We start from the raw sequence: 15,738 nt of genomic DNA, 5'->3' as shown, positions 1-15,738 counted from the left end.
TTGGGATAACGATGTTAATAGGAAGGAACCAGAGCTTGTGGGCAAGCTGCTCTGGCTTGATTTGAAATCCAGCAACAGAAGAAGAAAGCAGGTCTTCTTTAAATCAAAACCAAAATACCCATCTGTATTCCATTCTTTCTCCGTTTTTTACATTTCTTCCCACACAAACAAACAAAACCAGTCTAACTCACCACCTCCTAAAAACACGCATTCTAAATGCTTGGGAAATAGTAATTTTTATATCTTACAGACCATATTTAGGGCACTCATTTCTGCCTGCTGAGCAATTGGAGAATGTTCCTTTTTCCCAGATAAATAAGACTTTCATGTGACTAGATAAATATTTTTGTTTTCCCAGTGACCTGGAGGTGACTCCCGTGCTTAAATGACGATGGAAGATAAGGGGTGTAATGCATTGCGTGTATCTGAGTCCAGGGCTCCCTGAAATATTCCCAGGAACACTAAAGACTAGGATTCACTGTGACAGGAGGAAGCAGAGGGGTGTTTGTCTTCATGCTTTTGCCTATTTAGTACAGACGTTTTCTCTCATAGCTATTGAATGCAACCACAAGTGTTGGGGATGTGCTTCTCTGTGGAGCGTGTTTGCTGGCACTGTGTAGGATGTTGGGAAGGGCAGAGTACCCCTGGACAGGAGGAAGGGGAGGGGAGGTAATGGCAGCCATGGAGGTGACTGTGAAGAACTGGGATCCTGGGCTCCAGAAGTCTCTTCTGCTGAGATCATGTACTTGGTATGGCTGCCAGGCACAACCCGTTCCAAGGCAAAAAAAAATGCAGGAAAGCAAAGTAAACATAATCTTGCTCCCACCGTGGCTTAAATCAGTTTGTGTATTTGCTTGTTGAGTTAGTTGATGTGTATTAATGGACTTTAAGGGTAGCAGTCTAATTTTAAGAGAGCCTGATAGAAAACCTTAGCATTTGTCTTCCTTCTCTCACATCCCTTCCATCAGATAAGGAAGGAAATAGCATATAAATGATTAATAAAGTACATTTCTCGACTTTTCTCCTCATTGATTACAGCTCCCTTCAGAGACATTGTGCAGATCTGGATAACCAGACATCTCAATCCAACTTCTATTCAATTACAATATTTTTCTACTAACACCTACTGCATCTTCTTATCTTACCACCTCCTCGTGTCTTGGGAGCATGGGGACAGGTGGGATTGGCATGAAAATAACTCAAACGTGATTGCAATCATTTGCAGAACAATTGATTTTGCTGGAATATCAGAGCTTTGCTTAATTTTCTTAACTAAAGTCATTGTCTAAATTGCCTAAGCCATCATGCATCTGGGCAAATTTTGTACAGTTGTCAAAATTATCTTGACATGTTTTTTATGGGAAGATGTTTATCCAATGACAGCTGTGAGTCATGCACAGAAAGTCTAGGAGCTTTCATCCACTTTCACACCCTCAAAGAGAAGTACCTAATGTTTCAAGTCCTGTTTGAAGGGCTTTTATTTTGGTAAGATTTTATTTGGTTGCTGAAGTCTTTGTCACCTCTGTTGATCAGAAATAAACACACTTCCAGGGAGATGAATTCACTCTTGCTACAAATGCATTTTCACTAGGGTCAGGTTAAGTGAGCTGGAGAGTTAAAAAGTTAAAATACTGTGTGGTATTGCTCAGGAGATGTGTATCAATCCACGTCCTCCATTTCTATCATGTTCCTACTGGAGACTGCCACAGCAAATCTGAAACAGGCCAAACTTGCAGCTTGTGCTCAGGAGAAGCATCTGGCTGGTGTTCCATCTCTTAAGGTAAGAAGCCACAGGATTTGAAGGAGACAGCCTGGTTGCAAAGACGTGGGTGGTAATTTAAATAAAAAAGCAGGGCATGAATTGTCAACAGGGGAAAGGCAAGGGGAGATGTCCCTGTTTTAGTGGAAGAAGCCTCCCCCTAAGTTCTTTCAGAGTCTCACTCTTGCATCCAAGGGCCACAGGGTGTTTCGCTGGAATGACAGCTTCCCATGCAGCTTTTGCCTTGCTTCATCTGAATCACCATCGAGGATCCTTGCATGAAAACCAGTGCTGATTTGTAGCTTTTAAAGAATGTTAAGTGTGGAGATAAAGACAAACTTGTTTGCCACAGGGATTTGTTGAGGATGGATGACAGACCCCAGAATCTCCTTCCCTACTGTTTTATTGCTAGAGAAGTGCAGCACTTCCTCTCTCAAAGGCTGTGCCACCATGCAAAGGATGCTTCTCTGGGACTGTGATGGAGTTCCAGGAACACTTAGGCACAGAAATATTTATTTTAGCTGATGTTACACCAAGATTTGGCTAGGACAGTATATTCTCTTCTTAATCTTACCAGTCAGTAATGAAAGAAAATTAAATCCCAGCAGAAAAATTAATAAAACACTGATAGGGAAATAGTATTTATCCATTTTATGTAATAATTTTTCCTCTCGAGAAGCTTGATTTAAAAAAAAAAAAAAAATCTGTATTGGTAATGTTTTGTTCTTTAATAAAACCAGGATTTAAAAGTTTTAATTATAAAGAAATCCCAAATCATAAATACTGCATTGTTCATGATATTGCAAATATTGGTGGGCAAGAATGCACAAGTTTGCAGTTACAACAATCAGTAAATGAATTAAAGTTACATAGAATAAGGTGTGAAGCATTACAATTAAGAATGTAGCATCAAAGATTTCAATATTCTCTGAAACAACTAAGAGAATTGAAAAATATAAATATCTTGATTTTTTGCTCTGGATTAGGGGTGTAGTGTATTATGTCTCTACCTGCAACTATGTATTTAAAAGGTAAATAAGATTTTTTTTTTATTCTAAAGAAAGAATTTTCATTCTAAAGAAAGAGCTTATGTGGGGCAAAATACTTGTTTGGCTTTCCTCTGGGAGAACAGCATCATATCTGAGAGATGAATTTATGCTGGGTCTGGAAAGGTGAGATGGTTGCTGAAATACACAGAATGGATGGCATCAGATTAATGTTTTTATTGACTGCAATTCTTGAACAGAGATATTCACAAGTGGCATAAGGGTTCTTTTAGTGTTTTCAGCCAAAATACCATGTGTCACTCTCAGCAAGTAATTTTATGCCAAATATAGAATCTAGTTGAAAGAGTGAAGTGGGCAGCTTTTGTTCCTTGTAGGCTCACCAAAGAGAAGGAATGTCAAAAAAGTTTCAGAAGTGTTTCTGCCAAGACATTTTTTGTTCTCAGCATCAGCTGAAGAGATTTACTGCATATGTAGAACATCGCTCCCTAATACTCTCTAAAGAATTCTGCTACTTTGCAACAGTTCAACTATGACTTAGGGAGGCATCTAAACTCTCCACACTGGCTTCAGCAGCACTACTCTTTGGAAGGCAGTGGCTGTAATTGGTTTTCTGTTCTGCTCAAGATCCAAGCAGTGGTTGCTGTACAGCAGCAGCAGAACAGAGAGGGAAGGCATCAGACAGCACCTTCAGAAAATTTGTTCTCAGGCTCTGGTGTATTGATGTAATCTTTTGATGTTGCAGTTATCTCTCACTATTCAGTAAAAGTATTTGCCACGTTTGAAATTGAAACCTCCTGATTTCTTCACACTGTTCTTTACTGGCCAAACACTGGGAGAAGACCGTGTGACTTTAACTGTTTATTTATCTTTCTGGGATAATCTACAATTTTCACTATCTTAATACTCTGCTGGCTGTAGCTCTGGGAAATGAAAGATGTTGTTGTATATACAACACAAATACATGAGTAATTTGATCTCGGAGCCAGCTGATGTTGTCTTTCATTTTAATTTTCATTATGCCTTTGGCTCTGTAGCTGCTCCAATTTTTTTATTAGACAGTAGTATATAAAGAGGCAATAGAGGGTTAATTGCTGTTCAGGGCAATTTAAAAAACAGCACCAGCTATATCTTATAACAATACTGTCTCATAATGTTTGTGCTTTTTGTCTTTAGAATTTATCCATACTTCCAATTCAAGATTGCACATATTTGTGCGGCAGAATTGTCTTGGATAGTTAGAGCTTTTGTAATCATAATATTTTTGTCCCTACATTGTTTACAGTAAGTACTCAATAATTTTTCATAATAATTTTTAAAGGTTAAAAAAACTAACTCTCAAAAGTAAAGATGATTTCAGTGTCTGCTCCTGCAATTAATAATTGGACCAGTTTGCCAGTTCAGTATACAACCACTTTGAAATGTAGCCCAAATTCAATTGTTATCTGCTTTTAATCTGGCTGTTGCACAGATGATCACTTAAACAAAAAATTTGCTACTGGCTGAGTATCATGAGAGTTGGAAAGTTGAGGCAGAGCAGTGACATGCTCAGGAAAGAGGGGGTACATAGTTTGTTGTTTGCTGCAGGTTGTGTTGTGTGACTTTTTAATCTCCATATATGTGCTTTATTTCTCCTTGGGACAGTTTTATGGCCCCACAGTAAAAGCTTCAAATGTAATTGTTTTCAAAACAGGACCTTACGAAAACATCAAAACAATATTTTGATTGAAATGAAAAATAAATAAAAAATCAGAATACTGATTAGTGGTGTTGGAAACTAAAGGGAATAGCCTAATGCTGTGATCTCAGAACAGAAGTAACCCTGAGCCTCTGCAGGAGAAGTGGACCAAAGCAGAGTAACTTGGCAAAAAACAGAAGTTGTGATTTTTATAATAAGCAATGATATTGCAAGGAATATGGCCCACCTTCTCATGTCAGTAGCCAGCCTTGTTTGCTCTGGCAGAGGTAGGGAACTAAATTTATCTTGATGCTATTTCTCTTAAGCGTGTTGTTGTCTCTTAATTACATATTGAATAGCATCTGGTGTTTGAAGAATTATCGAATAGAAACACAGCAGGGGGAAGTGTGGCAATATTGATGCAAGCTGATACTTTTTCTGCTGTGGTGGTCTGGAGGCTCTCCCCTGGTCACTGCTTCATCCTCAGCCTGGCCTGAGGTGCCCAAAACATCAATTTTGTAATACTGGTGTCAGGCCAAATTTAGCTCTCAATTTCGATTTTGTAATACCAGGTTTTCATAACTCCTAGAACATGTGGAACTAAACTGTTTCCATCTCTTGTCTTTCTTCCCTTCAGTCACCAGGGGAAAAAATTATTGAAAGCAGTTTCCTGCGGGAGATTCAACAAAAGCGTTGCAGTGCTCTGTTTGTGCGATGAAATCAAAGCCGCTGGAAACTGCCTGGTCTGTTTTGTTGCTGGAGTTTGAGTGATCTATTATTTCAGTGGCACTAAGGAGTCACGGTGCTTTTTGAAAACCCCTCACAGTACATAGCTTTTCCTTAGGTGTTGAATCACCTTTGAAGAGCTCTGCCTTGGTAACACCAAGAGAACAGCATTTCTCTGCCTCACACAGGTCATGTAAGAGTAAACGTTTTAGTTTATGAAATACTCATACTGCAGGCAGGTTTAATAGCTTAGCTAAGAGTTATATGTAAGTTAAATGGTCTTTATAAACTATTGTTTTCCAAAATCAGTAGGAATCTTCTTTCTTTAAATCTCTAGTTAGGCGGGGGAAGGAAATCAACTACAAACCAGACAATTATATCTTTCCATTGCCTTGAACAGCTCTTCAAGCACAGGTTGTCTGAAATAGCTGCCATAATATGTTTTTACTTTTCAGGCCATGGGGTTTAGGGAATCAGATTTTTAGTATCTACATCATCTCCTTCCTCCTGGGACTGAAGCTGGTTACCATAGCAAAATGGCACAGAAGCTGATAAGCAAGTAGTACCATTTGGCAAACATGATAAAAAAATTATTTTGTTAAGACAGAGGGCTGTGAAAAAATTATTGCTCCTAGAATTTTTTTTTTGCTTTATTGTGTTTTAAAATGCCTGTGTAGAAAATTCTTGTGAACAGATATTGAACAAAATTCTGTTGCTTACTAACAACTGTGGCTGCAAATAGTAGGAGCTTCAGTTCTAAATCTCTGCAGATCTTTGATATTTTCACAGAAAAGTTACACAATAACACAGATAATACACAGTCATTTCACTCCTTATGTTTCAGGGTGTTGCAGAGATGCTATACTGTGAATTAAATGAGCTCCTGCTAAACAGAATAAATACAGACACCTGTCTGTCCCCTGCTACTTAAAAATTACATTGCAATATAGTTTTTGTTCCTACTTGATGAAGCATGGTCATCTGAGTCTGTCTTGTAAATCAGTCTGTGAAGTCCCCTGGGTTTGTGTAAAGTGATGTTAGTGAGAGCTGAAAAGTTAAACTGCTTGGTGTTCCAAAAATATTGTCAATAATGTCAATTCTGATGATGTTTTTTGTACTCCCTGTCTCAATGTCCAATATGAACCACACGCCTTGAGCAGCACAGCCTGGCTGTTTAAGGCATCATCACAGTAACTGTATCTCTCTGCGTGGACCCCACTGGGGGGACTTTTTGTTGGCACAACACCAGTTTGTCAAGAAAGACCAAAAGAGAGCTTGTTTTGAGGGCTGAGGTGTTCCTCTTTCTGCTGGGTTAATTCTCAATATGTTGCCTGGCATCTAAACTTACCTGTTGTCTCCTGTTCTTGGGACAAGAGTTGAGTCACTGTTTTGGGGAGGTTTTTTGGGTTAGTGCTAGTGACTGTAAGTGAAATGAAATCTCAGAGTCTTGGGATTAAAGCAGAAAACTGCTTATTTCCTTAAAACCTTCTTTGTTCTTAGTTTTATCCATTCAAAATATATCATACGTGCTTATGCCATTTTATATGCCCTGAAAAATTTTCTAATAACTGCACAACTGAATAGTTCCAATAGAGAGGATTTGGGAGTCTTGCTGTAATCTGGGCATGCAAAAGATGCTGTTTATTTTTAACCCCTTTGAGCCCATTTTAACCAGATTGAACTTGTAGAAGTGCTGTTCTTTGGCTGAGAGTCTCAATCAGTGCATCCATGGAGTGGGAATCAGTAAATCCTAGAAAACCCCTATTTTTATACCCTTTTTAAGCTTTTTCTTCAATATAGTAAGCCTTGTCTTTTCTTTTAATGCTAGGGGGGATTTTTCATCTTTAAAAATTATCATTATCACCAAGAAAATACCATCAAATGCCCATTGGATGCAGCACTGCCTCAGGTTAAGGCAGGATCTGGGTGGGGGTTGACTGGTGTCTGATCAGCTTGGGGGAGAGAGGTGGAGGACCTTGGATCTGGCAGGATCCAGGCAGTCTTAGAAAGAGCTGAGTGAGAATATAATTGTGAAGGGAATGTGTGAGTTTAGGATTGGGACTTATTTCATGCCCACGTGTGCCCTGCATCTTCAACAGCCTCCTCCCAGTGCAAACTGTGGCCTCTGCATGGAAGGACCCGTCTGTAGGGGTTGAGAATAATTTCGTCCTAGAAAACCAGTTGTCTGCAAATACATCTGATGCCACTGGTGATAGTCACCTGTGGGTGTCCATGACCTGCAGGTCCTTGTGCTGTAGTGTGGTAAACAAGTGTGGGAACTCACTGCAGAGACATGGCCCAAAATGCAGAGCTTGGATGCAGGAGCTTGGGAAGTTGGAGTGTTGCCATCTACTGGCAGCCATCCGCAGAGAAGTCCCTCCTCTGGCTGTAGTTGACGGTGTTGCTTGTTTTGAGCTGAAAGATGAGGTTTTTCTGCCTAAATTCTGTTTCGAGTCAGAGCTGTCAATAAAAGAATTGTTGCTGTCCTTAGCACGTGAATGTAGTCAAACAGTTGGAGAAGCACCAGTCAGGTTTTTATGGAGAGGCTGTTACTCTTGGCATGTGGGTCCATGTTTGAGATGGGGGCAGCTCCTCTCTCCTTCACAGTGTCCAAGTTGGTTTGGGGAGTCCTGAGCACCCCCTGTGAGCTCAGGGCTTGTGGGTGCTCTGCAGCTCCCCTGCCCTTCAGAGTGGCTCCATATTTGCAGAGAATGGGCTGATCTGGAAACTGCTTTTTTTATTCTGTAAATAAAAAATTAATAAAGGCAAAGGATATATTTGGGCTCATTAGGGAATAGAGCAAAGATCAGTATTATTAAGAATCTTGGAGGTCTGACAGTCTTTCCCCCTGGAAGAAACGAGAGGTGTTTCAAATAAGTCTGTCCTCAAAGGGTGATCTGGTACAGCTTGTGCAAGTCTCAAAAAGTCCTACTGGGACTGACCTCTGTTAAGGGAAAGGTTTACATTAAACCATCAGAACAGGCTTTGAGAATTTTGCTTGAAACAAATACCAGCAGTGGGCATGAATATTTTTTCCTTTTTATTAAAAAAATAAAAGGTTGCAACACGAGTTTTCAGCAAAAGTTATATGACTGCTGCCTTACAAAACATAACCCACATGGGAGTAGAAGAGTGGCATAGCTCTTCCTTCATGCTTGTCCAGCTGAAATATGCCTCAAACATAGCAACTAATTTCTGTACTCATGCATAGAAATGTAAAAAACTTATGTTTTTATCTAGTACTATAAAATTTTGAGTTGGAACTAGATTATAAAAATTACTTCAGTTCCTCTGAAACCTTGTGAATACCAACACTTTACCTCCAGTATTTTAAGCACTATTTCAAAATAATGGTATTTATTGTACCTTCGAAATGTTTTTGAGCCAGATATGTAGGCACACAAACATGGAAATATTTGTGTTTCTCTGCCAGATCTCTGTGTGTGAGTTATAAATGACTTCAAATGATGGAGCAATGATGTATTTTTAGTTGAATTGTGTCACAGTAGTCCCAAGATAATGGATAACCAAAAGCGAGGTTGCAGAATTACCAGTGAAATTGTACATTTTATTTGTGAAGTAGTACACAGTGGTAAGAACATATATTTGAGGTCATATATGGAAGTTTTATATTTTAAAGACTAGAGAGGCAAAATACACTGGAATTAAGAGCCTGAGGTTTAAATGTGTGTTGGATTAAGGAGTCATGGAAGGGGCTGGATTCTGGCTGGTGCTTTGTTACCAATGGCAGATTTCCAAAGTGTAACCAAGTATTTCTCTCTCTCTTTTTTTTTTCCTTTTGTTTTTGTTGCAGCTGGTCTCCAATGTCCTCATCTTCTCCTGTACAAACATTGTAGGCGTGTGTACCCACTACCCAGCAGAGGTGTCCCAAAGACAGGCTTTCCAGGAGACCAGGGAATGCATACAAGCCAGGCTGCATTCTCAAAGGGAAAACCAGCAGCAGGTAAGAGCAACAGCTGGAAATTAAAAATTAATATACCGAAACAGAATTAGCATGCAAATTGTTCCTGTAGGATGGGATTTGAAGGCTTCTTGCTTCATGAGTAATCCAGGCAAGAATAGGTTGATGCTAGAGGACAGGATTTTTAAAAGTTTGAAAGAAAGTTCAGGGGTGTAGTTCTTGTCCAATACTCTGGTGGACTTTTCCAGACACAGCAGCATATCCTGTGGTATGTGCTCTGTGGATTAAAATTACACAGTATACAAAGAGTCTGCATAGGTTTTTTTGCACCCATCATTGAAGCCAGGTGTTGAATGCAGGTACAACACACAGGCTTTGTACTGACCCTCTTTGTAAGGTCAGCCTGGCATGATTTTCTGCCAAGCCACTGCCAAAAGGTAGATGTAATGCAGGTAAGAATTGGTCCACACAACATAATATTCCTTGATGGCTCCAAAGAAGGTCCTCTTCTCTCCTTTCCCAAAGGTTCCTACCTTCTTACACACCTCTCTATATCTTATGGGCCTCACATGAATTGTATTTGTTCAAAAAGTAAGACTCATCATCAGCTTCATTGGTTTTTTCCTATAAAAAGCCCTCTTGCTGCCAACATACAGCTGAGTTGTCAAGGGTACTGTATGTATCTGCTCCCCTAATTAATTTTTGGGTTCTCTTGCAATGAATCTCTTGTGTCCTTGGAATTAGACACAGAAGGTCTTTTGGGGCAGCTTGACTATTCCCTTGCTAACACATATCTCTGTCCTGCAGTACCTCTCATAGTGGTCTGTTCAGTCCAATTTAAAATGAATCATGAAACGGGACTTCCGCTCATCCCTTGGGAGATATCTCAGAGCTTGGTTGTGGGTTTGGGGAGAAGTCAGGGGAATGAATCAGCTGGGGAGTCTTTGCATCTCTGTGGCAACTCAGATTAATTTTCCTTCATGTCTCAGCTCATCTGCATGTATGGATTTGTGTTTTGGCAGGTTTTTTGTGAGGTACCTCTGGCTGACATAGCTGCTGTTCAATCCTTACTGTGAAATAACGTGTACACGTACTTATTTGATACTTTATGTATGAAAACACGATTCACACTCAAGACTCCTTTATCCTTTGGAACAAATATAGTCTCAGAAAGATGAAATGAGCAGCCACTCCACCTTCCACATCTTGAAGTGGAGGAAAGGATTGAGCCAAGAGAAGATGCCATTTTACTTATTGATTACGGCTCTGTCCTCCCTGCCGAGAGACTGCCTTAGCAACACGGCTCAAATGCTTGTGCTGTGCTGGATTTGGACACTTCTGTCTCAGAAGCAGCTCTCAAGAACAGTCCTGACAAATCTTGATGTTTTTTCTAGTGCCCTTCTCCAGAAAGTACTGTACCACACATAAGAAAGCCAGGACATCAGAAAAATGTGGGTCAAAGCCAGTCACTGCCAAGTGCTCTTCAGTCCTTCCAGCAGTACCTGGCAGCTGGAGACTCCTAATGAGATTATTTGCTGCCACAGCCTGAACTGACACTGATCTCCAGGTGCAGTTCAGATGCCTCTCTATGCATAATGCATTGAGATAATCATGACGTGACAGCAGACACAAAAAAGGGCAGCTTAGCCCACATCTGGGAGAGCCAGTCTCCAAACAGGGGTGGAGGGAAACACAACTGTGCAGCCCAACACTGTTATTTATTGTTGCTTGTCTTTTTCTGGAGATCGATGGTGCTCCTGTGTGCTGTTCTCTGTTAAAGACAGGCAGATTGTCTTGGGCAAATGACCTTTTATTTTCCTTTATTAAGGATCTACCAGCACCCAAAATTAACCAGAAAGTAAATAGAAAATCCAGAATGTCCAATGCAGAAAAGAGACCACTTGTGATTTCATTACTTGATATAACCTAGGGCAGAGCTATAACAGGAATCACTGTTGTTTGCCCAGAAAAAAATATTCTTGGATGAAAAATCAGGTGTTCTCCATACTCTGTAGGGAGCAAATAACATTTGAGTAAGAGATGGGTTGTTGAGACTGCACTGTCTTAAGGCAATAGCATTGCATGTCTTTTGTCTCTGTAAAGTTGTTCTCTCCTTTTTTTCATCTCAGCATCATTTTTGTAAAAAGTAACTGTTACTAAACCTGAGAATAAATGGATAATCTTAAGATACTAAATATTTATAGTGATTTGAGGTCATCCTGGGAGAGTACTACATAAATACTTAAAATTCCTATGCGGAGTTGTAGGAATGTGTGTACCCATGCACACATATATCCATGTGTATGTGTGTGAATCTGTGTTGGACTCCTTCATCTATGTGCCTGTTTTAGAGACTAGTGCTCCTTGGGATGCATTTGTTTAATGTATAATTCAGTGGAACTATACTTGCATGTTATTTTGAAGTGAGAATTATATATGGATTTGCTCTTGCTTTTTTATCAGGTCAGAATGCTGCCTTGTTATACTTGTAGAACAGCAGTCCTAGTCACCTCGCTGGTGCATAATAAGTGATTTTACAGTGAGGGCTGCAGCACTTTCTAGTTATTGTACCAAAATGAAAATTATACTCTAGTGGAGACCCTAATTTCTCTGCTCCATTTGAACTAAAATTTAGGGATTTGGTTGTTTTGAAGGCCTTTTAATGTGGCTTATGCCTTACAAATGCACTTGTTATAGCCTTCTCCTGTTAGCTTCAAAGGTTATTTTCAGTGACTGTGATGGCTCCAAGCAAACAGAATAAAGATAATGCTCAGCTCTGTAACACAGCTCAACTTCCTAATTAGTAGCTGCATGAAGGGATGTTGTGCCACATGCTTTTGTTTCACCTGATGAGCCTATCTTATTCCCTGATTATTAGTTCAGAGCAGCCTTAGTGCAGCTCCTGGAGATCTCAAGTGTCTTGAAAATATTGGTGATTTAATCTGGCAGTGCCTATGGTGTCAGGAAGAGTAGGGGTGGGGGTTCTCAAGTAAAAGCTGTTCGGAAATGTACATGACAATCTCCTGGAGTGCTCCTAACAGACACTCAGGCTCCTGAATGTGTCTCTGTTTTGGAAGCAAGTAAACCCTCTATGCTCATGCGCCCACAGGGAATGTTCCAAACCTGTGGGTGCCCCTGAACCTCTCATAAAGCTCCAAGTTATTTACAGGATGTGTAAAATCACACATAAAATAGCAACTTTCACACATTTGAGGATGCCTATTAGAATATGCAAATGACAACAGTGTATACACCATTTACTCTGGAAAACATACAAATGTGTTGTGCTTTTCCACTCAAGGAGTGCACCAATAGCTGACAGAAGCCTAATGACACGTGCATGATTCATAAGCTGCTTTTTTTAAAAAAATGTGGATATGTAACTGTTAGCACCTGCAGCATGCTAGTGAAGGTGACACTACTTTAAGAAACAACTATCTTTTCATGACTGATGCAGTTTTAAGCAGAGATAGAAATCCCTCTAACACATCTTCTGTGTTATTACTATCTCTTCAAAGACTGAAGGCAGAATCCTAAAGAAGGCTCTTTAAGGTGCACACTGAAGGGGGAAAAAGAAGTACTGAGCAGTGCCACAGATTAAAAAATGTCTCAGTGCATGCTGAGCACATTTTCAGTGAATTCATCTTCCTCTGGTTCCCCCAGGGTTCCTCTCTCTCCTTAGAGGAAGGAATAAATGGTGAACTTTCAGTTAAAACTAGGAATTAGAAACCAGAAATGTGCCTGTAACTGCAGGACAGGCAAGTGGTTTGGTGACGTGAGTACTTGGGAGAGGATTGCTGACCCCTCTGAGTCAGGCCTGCATTTGAGCCCTGCTGCTCCCTGTGTTGTTGAGAATTAATGAGCTGTTAGATAAGGTTAGGGACCTTCATTTGCACCACCTTCTGTCTGTATCACCAAGAAGGAAGGCCCTTTTCTTCCTCCTGCTCACTGCAAGGAAAGAAAAATAAAGACAAGAGTGGCACAAGCTTTTGGGATTCTTCAGCTAGCCCAGAGCACTGCCTGCAGGTTGGACTGGACCATGGCAGAGCAGATCCCAAAGGAGATGCTTCCCACCTTCATGAGCCATAGAAAACTCTTTTGAACTTCATGGGGTGTGACTGGGAATAGGATTAAGCTCTGGGCAGCATTCTCAGGTGTGATTTCTGATATAAACAGATGCATCCCTGGGGCACAAATTACCCACAGATTTAAATTCTATAATTTCTGTGTGAAATTGGCACCAAATTTAGAATAATAACAAGCACTTGTTTTTATGTGAGCTTCTAGGAGAATCACCAGAAAGTCATCATTTTGTCAATTTTTGCTAAGTCTATACAGAACAGCTTGCAAAATAATGTTTAAAAAGTCACGAAAGATATGATCAGTAAATAAAAGTGCCAAATGAGGGGCAAGGAAAGCCACAAACTGCTGATGATATGTGGTTATTGAAAATACTCTTGTAGGTGAGTGGGTGGGTTCACAGGTCTTAATGCAATTGGGCACTAATAGCACTTTAAAGTGTAGCAGTATAATACTTTTCATGCTGGTTTTATCGGGACGTTTCTACAACATTTTAACTGCTAAGAGCAGGTTTGTGCCTGCTGGGGGAATGTGCTTAGATAATTAGATAAGCAAGGAAGGAATTTTAAATAGTGCCCAAGGGTGTTGGGGTATCATTCCTCTGGTGTTAGGTGAAGGAAGACTTCGTGGTGGTGTGTAGAGACTGTGTGGGAGGTCAGACAATATCATTTATCAGGGTCCTTCCAAGAACGGTGCACGGACACTTTGAGTTGCATGGTTCCCTCATTTGCAAGAATCGGCAACAATGATTGTAAGCCCAGTGCATCTGGAATGAAAAATAATAGTTTTTCTTCTAAAATAATTGAATTCTTACTGTTGAGTTTGGGAACAGAATTGCATATGACTGCTTAGGGGATCAGTTACTGGGTTTATGGAGCCCATTTTGCTTGGTTGTACTCATCTCTCACCAAACTGATGAGTCATTTCTCCCCAGTAAGGAACAAAGTGTGTTTGTTAACTGGGCAGCAGGTGTTTTAATTGGTTCATCTGTCTGACTCCACAGGAGCGTCTCCTGCTCTCTGTACTTCCTCGACATGTTGCCATGGAGATGAAAGCTGACATTAATGCCAAACAGGAAGACATGATGTTTCATAAGATCTACATCCAGAAGCATGACAATGTCAGGTAAGAACAGCAGCCTGTCTCCCAGCCATGGGGAAAGAGTGCTTGGCCCTGAACACCCAGGGACGAAGATGTCAGTGGGACATGATCCAAAATAAGTGTAAAGACTCTGAAGTGTCGCTAGCTGACTTTTGAAAGTTTGTTTATAGGATGGTAGGAGGATTGCCTCATTCCGGCAATATCTTGCTTTGAGAAGTGACTTGAACTGATCTCTTTCCTTGCATTTTCCTTTTTTTTTCCCTTTTTTCTTTCCTGCAGTAAGTGTTGATGATTTTGAGAAGGTATTATATTGGGGTTCAGTTATTTTTGGATGGTTACAAGCACCCCTCTGATAAGACATGATGGAATGCAAGGTAAAAATTAGGAACACTTCCCTCAGGGTGAATTGCAGAGCCTGGCTAAGGTTAAGATTTTCTGGGGTGGTTTCTGGCAGTTTGGAATTATAAGAAAGGTGTCCATTAGTGACAGCCTTGACACCTGCTCAGTCACCCAGCAATGTGTTTCTCCTTGGTCTACCTGAATGAGGAGAAGGGTTTGATAACCAGTCTCTGGCAAGTCATGCAAAATCGAACTCAGCCTGTGTTGCTGGAGTAGTCCAGCCCCAGGAGCTTCTGAACATCTCCTGGTTCCCGCTGTCCAGTTTCCCAGGGAAGAGGCAATAAAATAGTGCTTCAGATGGCTTGATAGCTTTATAGGCTGCAGTTACAAAGTTTAATTTAATCTTGATGCATTTCACCTCTGCTGTGGTACCTGATCTCTTTGGAGATACTTATGTCTCAGCTAAGCCAGGTCCTGGAACTGTGTAACAGCTCTGTCAGTTTATAAGTACTTCTTTTGAGACAAAGGGGCTGGAGACAGAAAGCTTCCCTTTTCCATCTCCACTTACAAAAAGAGTTTTTCCTGTGAGCTGCTTGTGTAGCCTTTCTCCCTCATGTAGCTTGAGTATGATGGTGAATTGTATTTTCGGATACTTTATGCTCAACAGATGAAAGTGAGTTTCTTACATCTCTAACATACCACACCCTCCAACAGTTGACGTGGAAACATCCACATGAAATTCTGATGCATTTGAAGACATTATCTTAGGATTGAGGATAGCTGGGAGAGGTAATGTACAAGCAGAAAATTGGGAGATTGCTCAGTGTTGAATGTAGAGTCTTATATAAAACTCACTGAAGTCAGGGCAAGTCTGTGTGCTCGCTTGGATGGAATTCAGCCCTTCAGTTTTTTTGGTTATGACTCAGTAAAGAGATAAAGATCCACTAGCAATACTGAAGAAAAAAACAGTATCAGAAATCAAAGACAGTAATGGTTCAGTGATGAAAAATAAAGGATATATGCATGGTGATGAAGGGGAGGGGAAGAGGCCATCCACAGTGCCCTCAGCAGACTTTGTGCTACAGTAAATTAAGTTTTGTGTCTTCACATTCATTTTTTCCTTAATGAC

At 40.4% G+C, this 15,738-nt stretch overlaps 1 protein-coding gene across 1 annotated transcript in view; it reads left to right on the top strand.

The window, feature by feature from the left end:
• ADCY5 (adenylate cyclase 5) overlaps window positions 1-15,738 on the top strand; it is a 208,260-nt gene that overhangs the window by 111,621 nt on the left and 80,901 nt on the right. The window contains exons 2-3 of the mRNA XM_032115118.1: window positions 8,982-9,131; window positions 14,173-14,294. Coding sequence (XP_031971009.1) covers window positions 8,982-9,131; window positions 14,173-14,294 — 272 coding nt within the window. The remainder of the gene's footprint in view (window positions 1-8,981; window positions 9,132-14,172; window positions 14,295-15,738) is intronic.

The sequence above is a fragment of the Corvus moneduloides genome, chromosome 7 (genome assembly GCF_009650955.1).
Source record: "Corvus moneduloides isolate bCorMon1 chromosome 7, bCorMon1.pri, whole genome shotgun sequence".
NCBI classification, from domain to species: domain Eukaryota; kingdom Metazoa; phylum Chordata; class Aves; order Passeriformes; family Corvidae; genus Corvus; species Corvus moneduloides.
The sequence above is the reverse complement of the archived record's forward strand: the minus strand, read 5'-3'. Positions and strand labels throughout refer to the sequence as shown.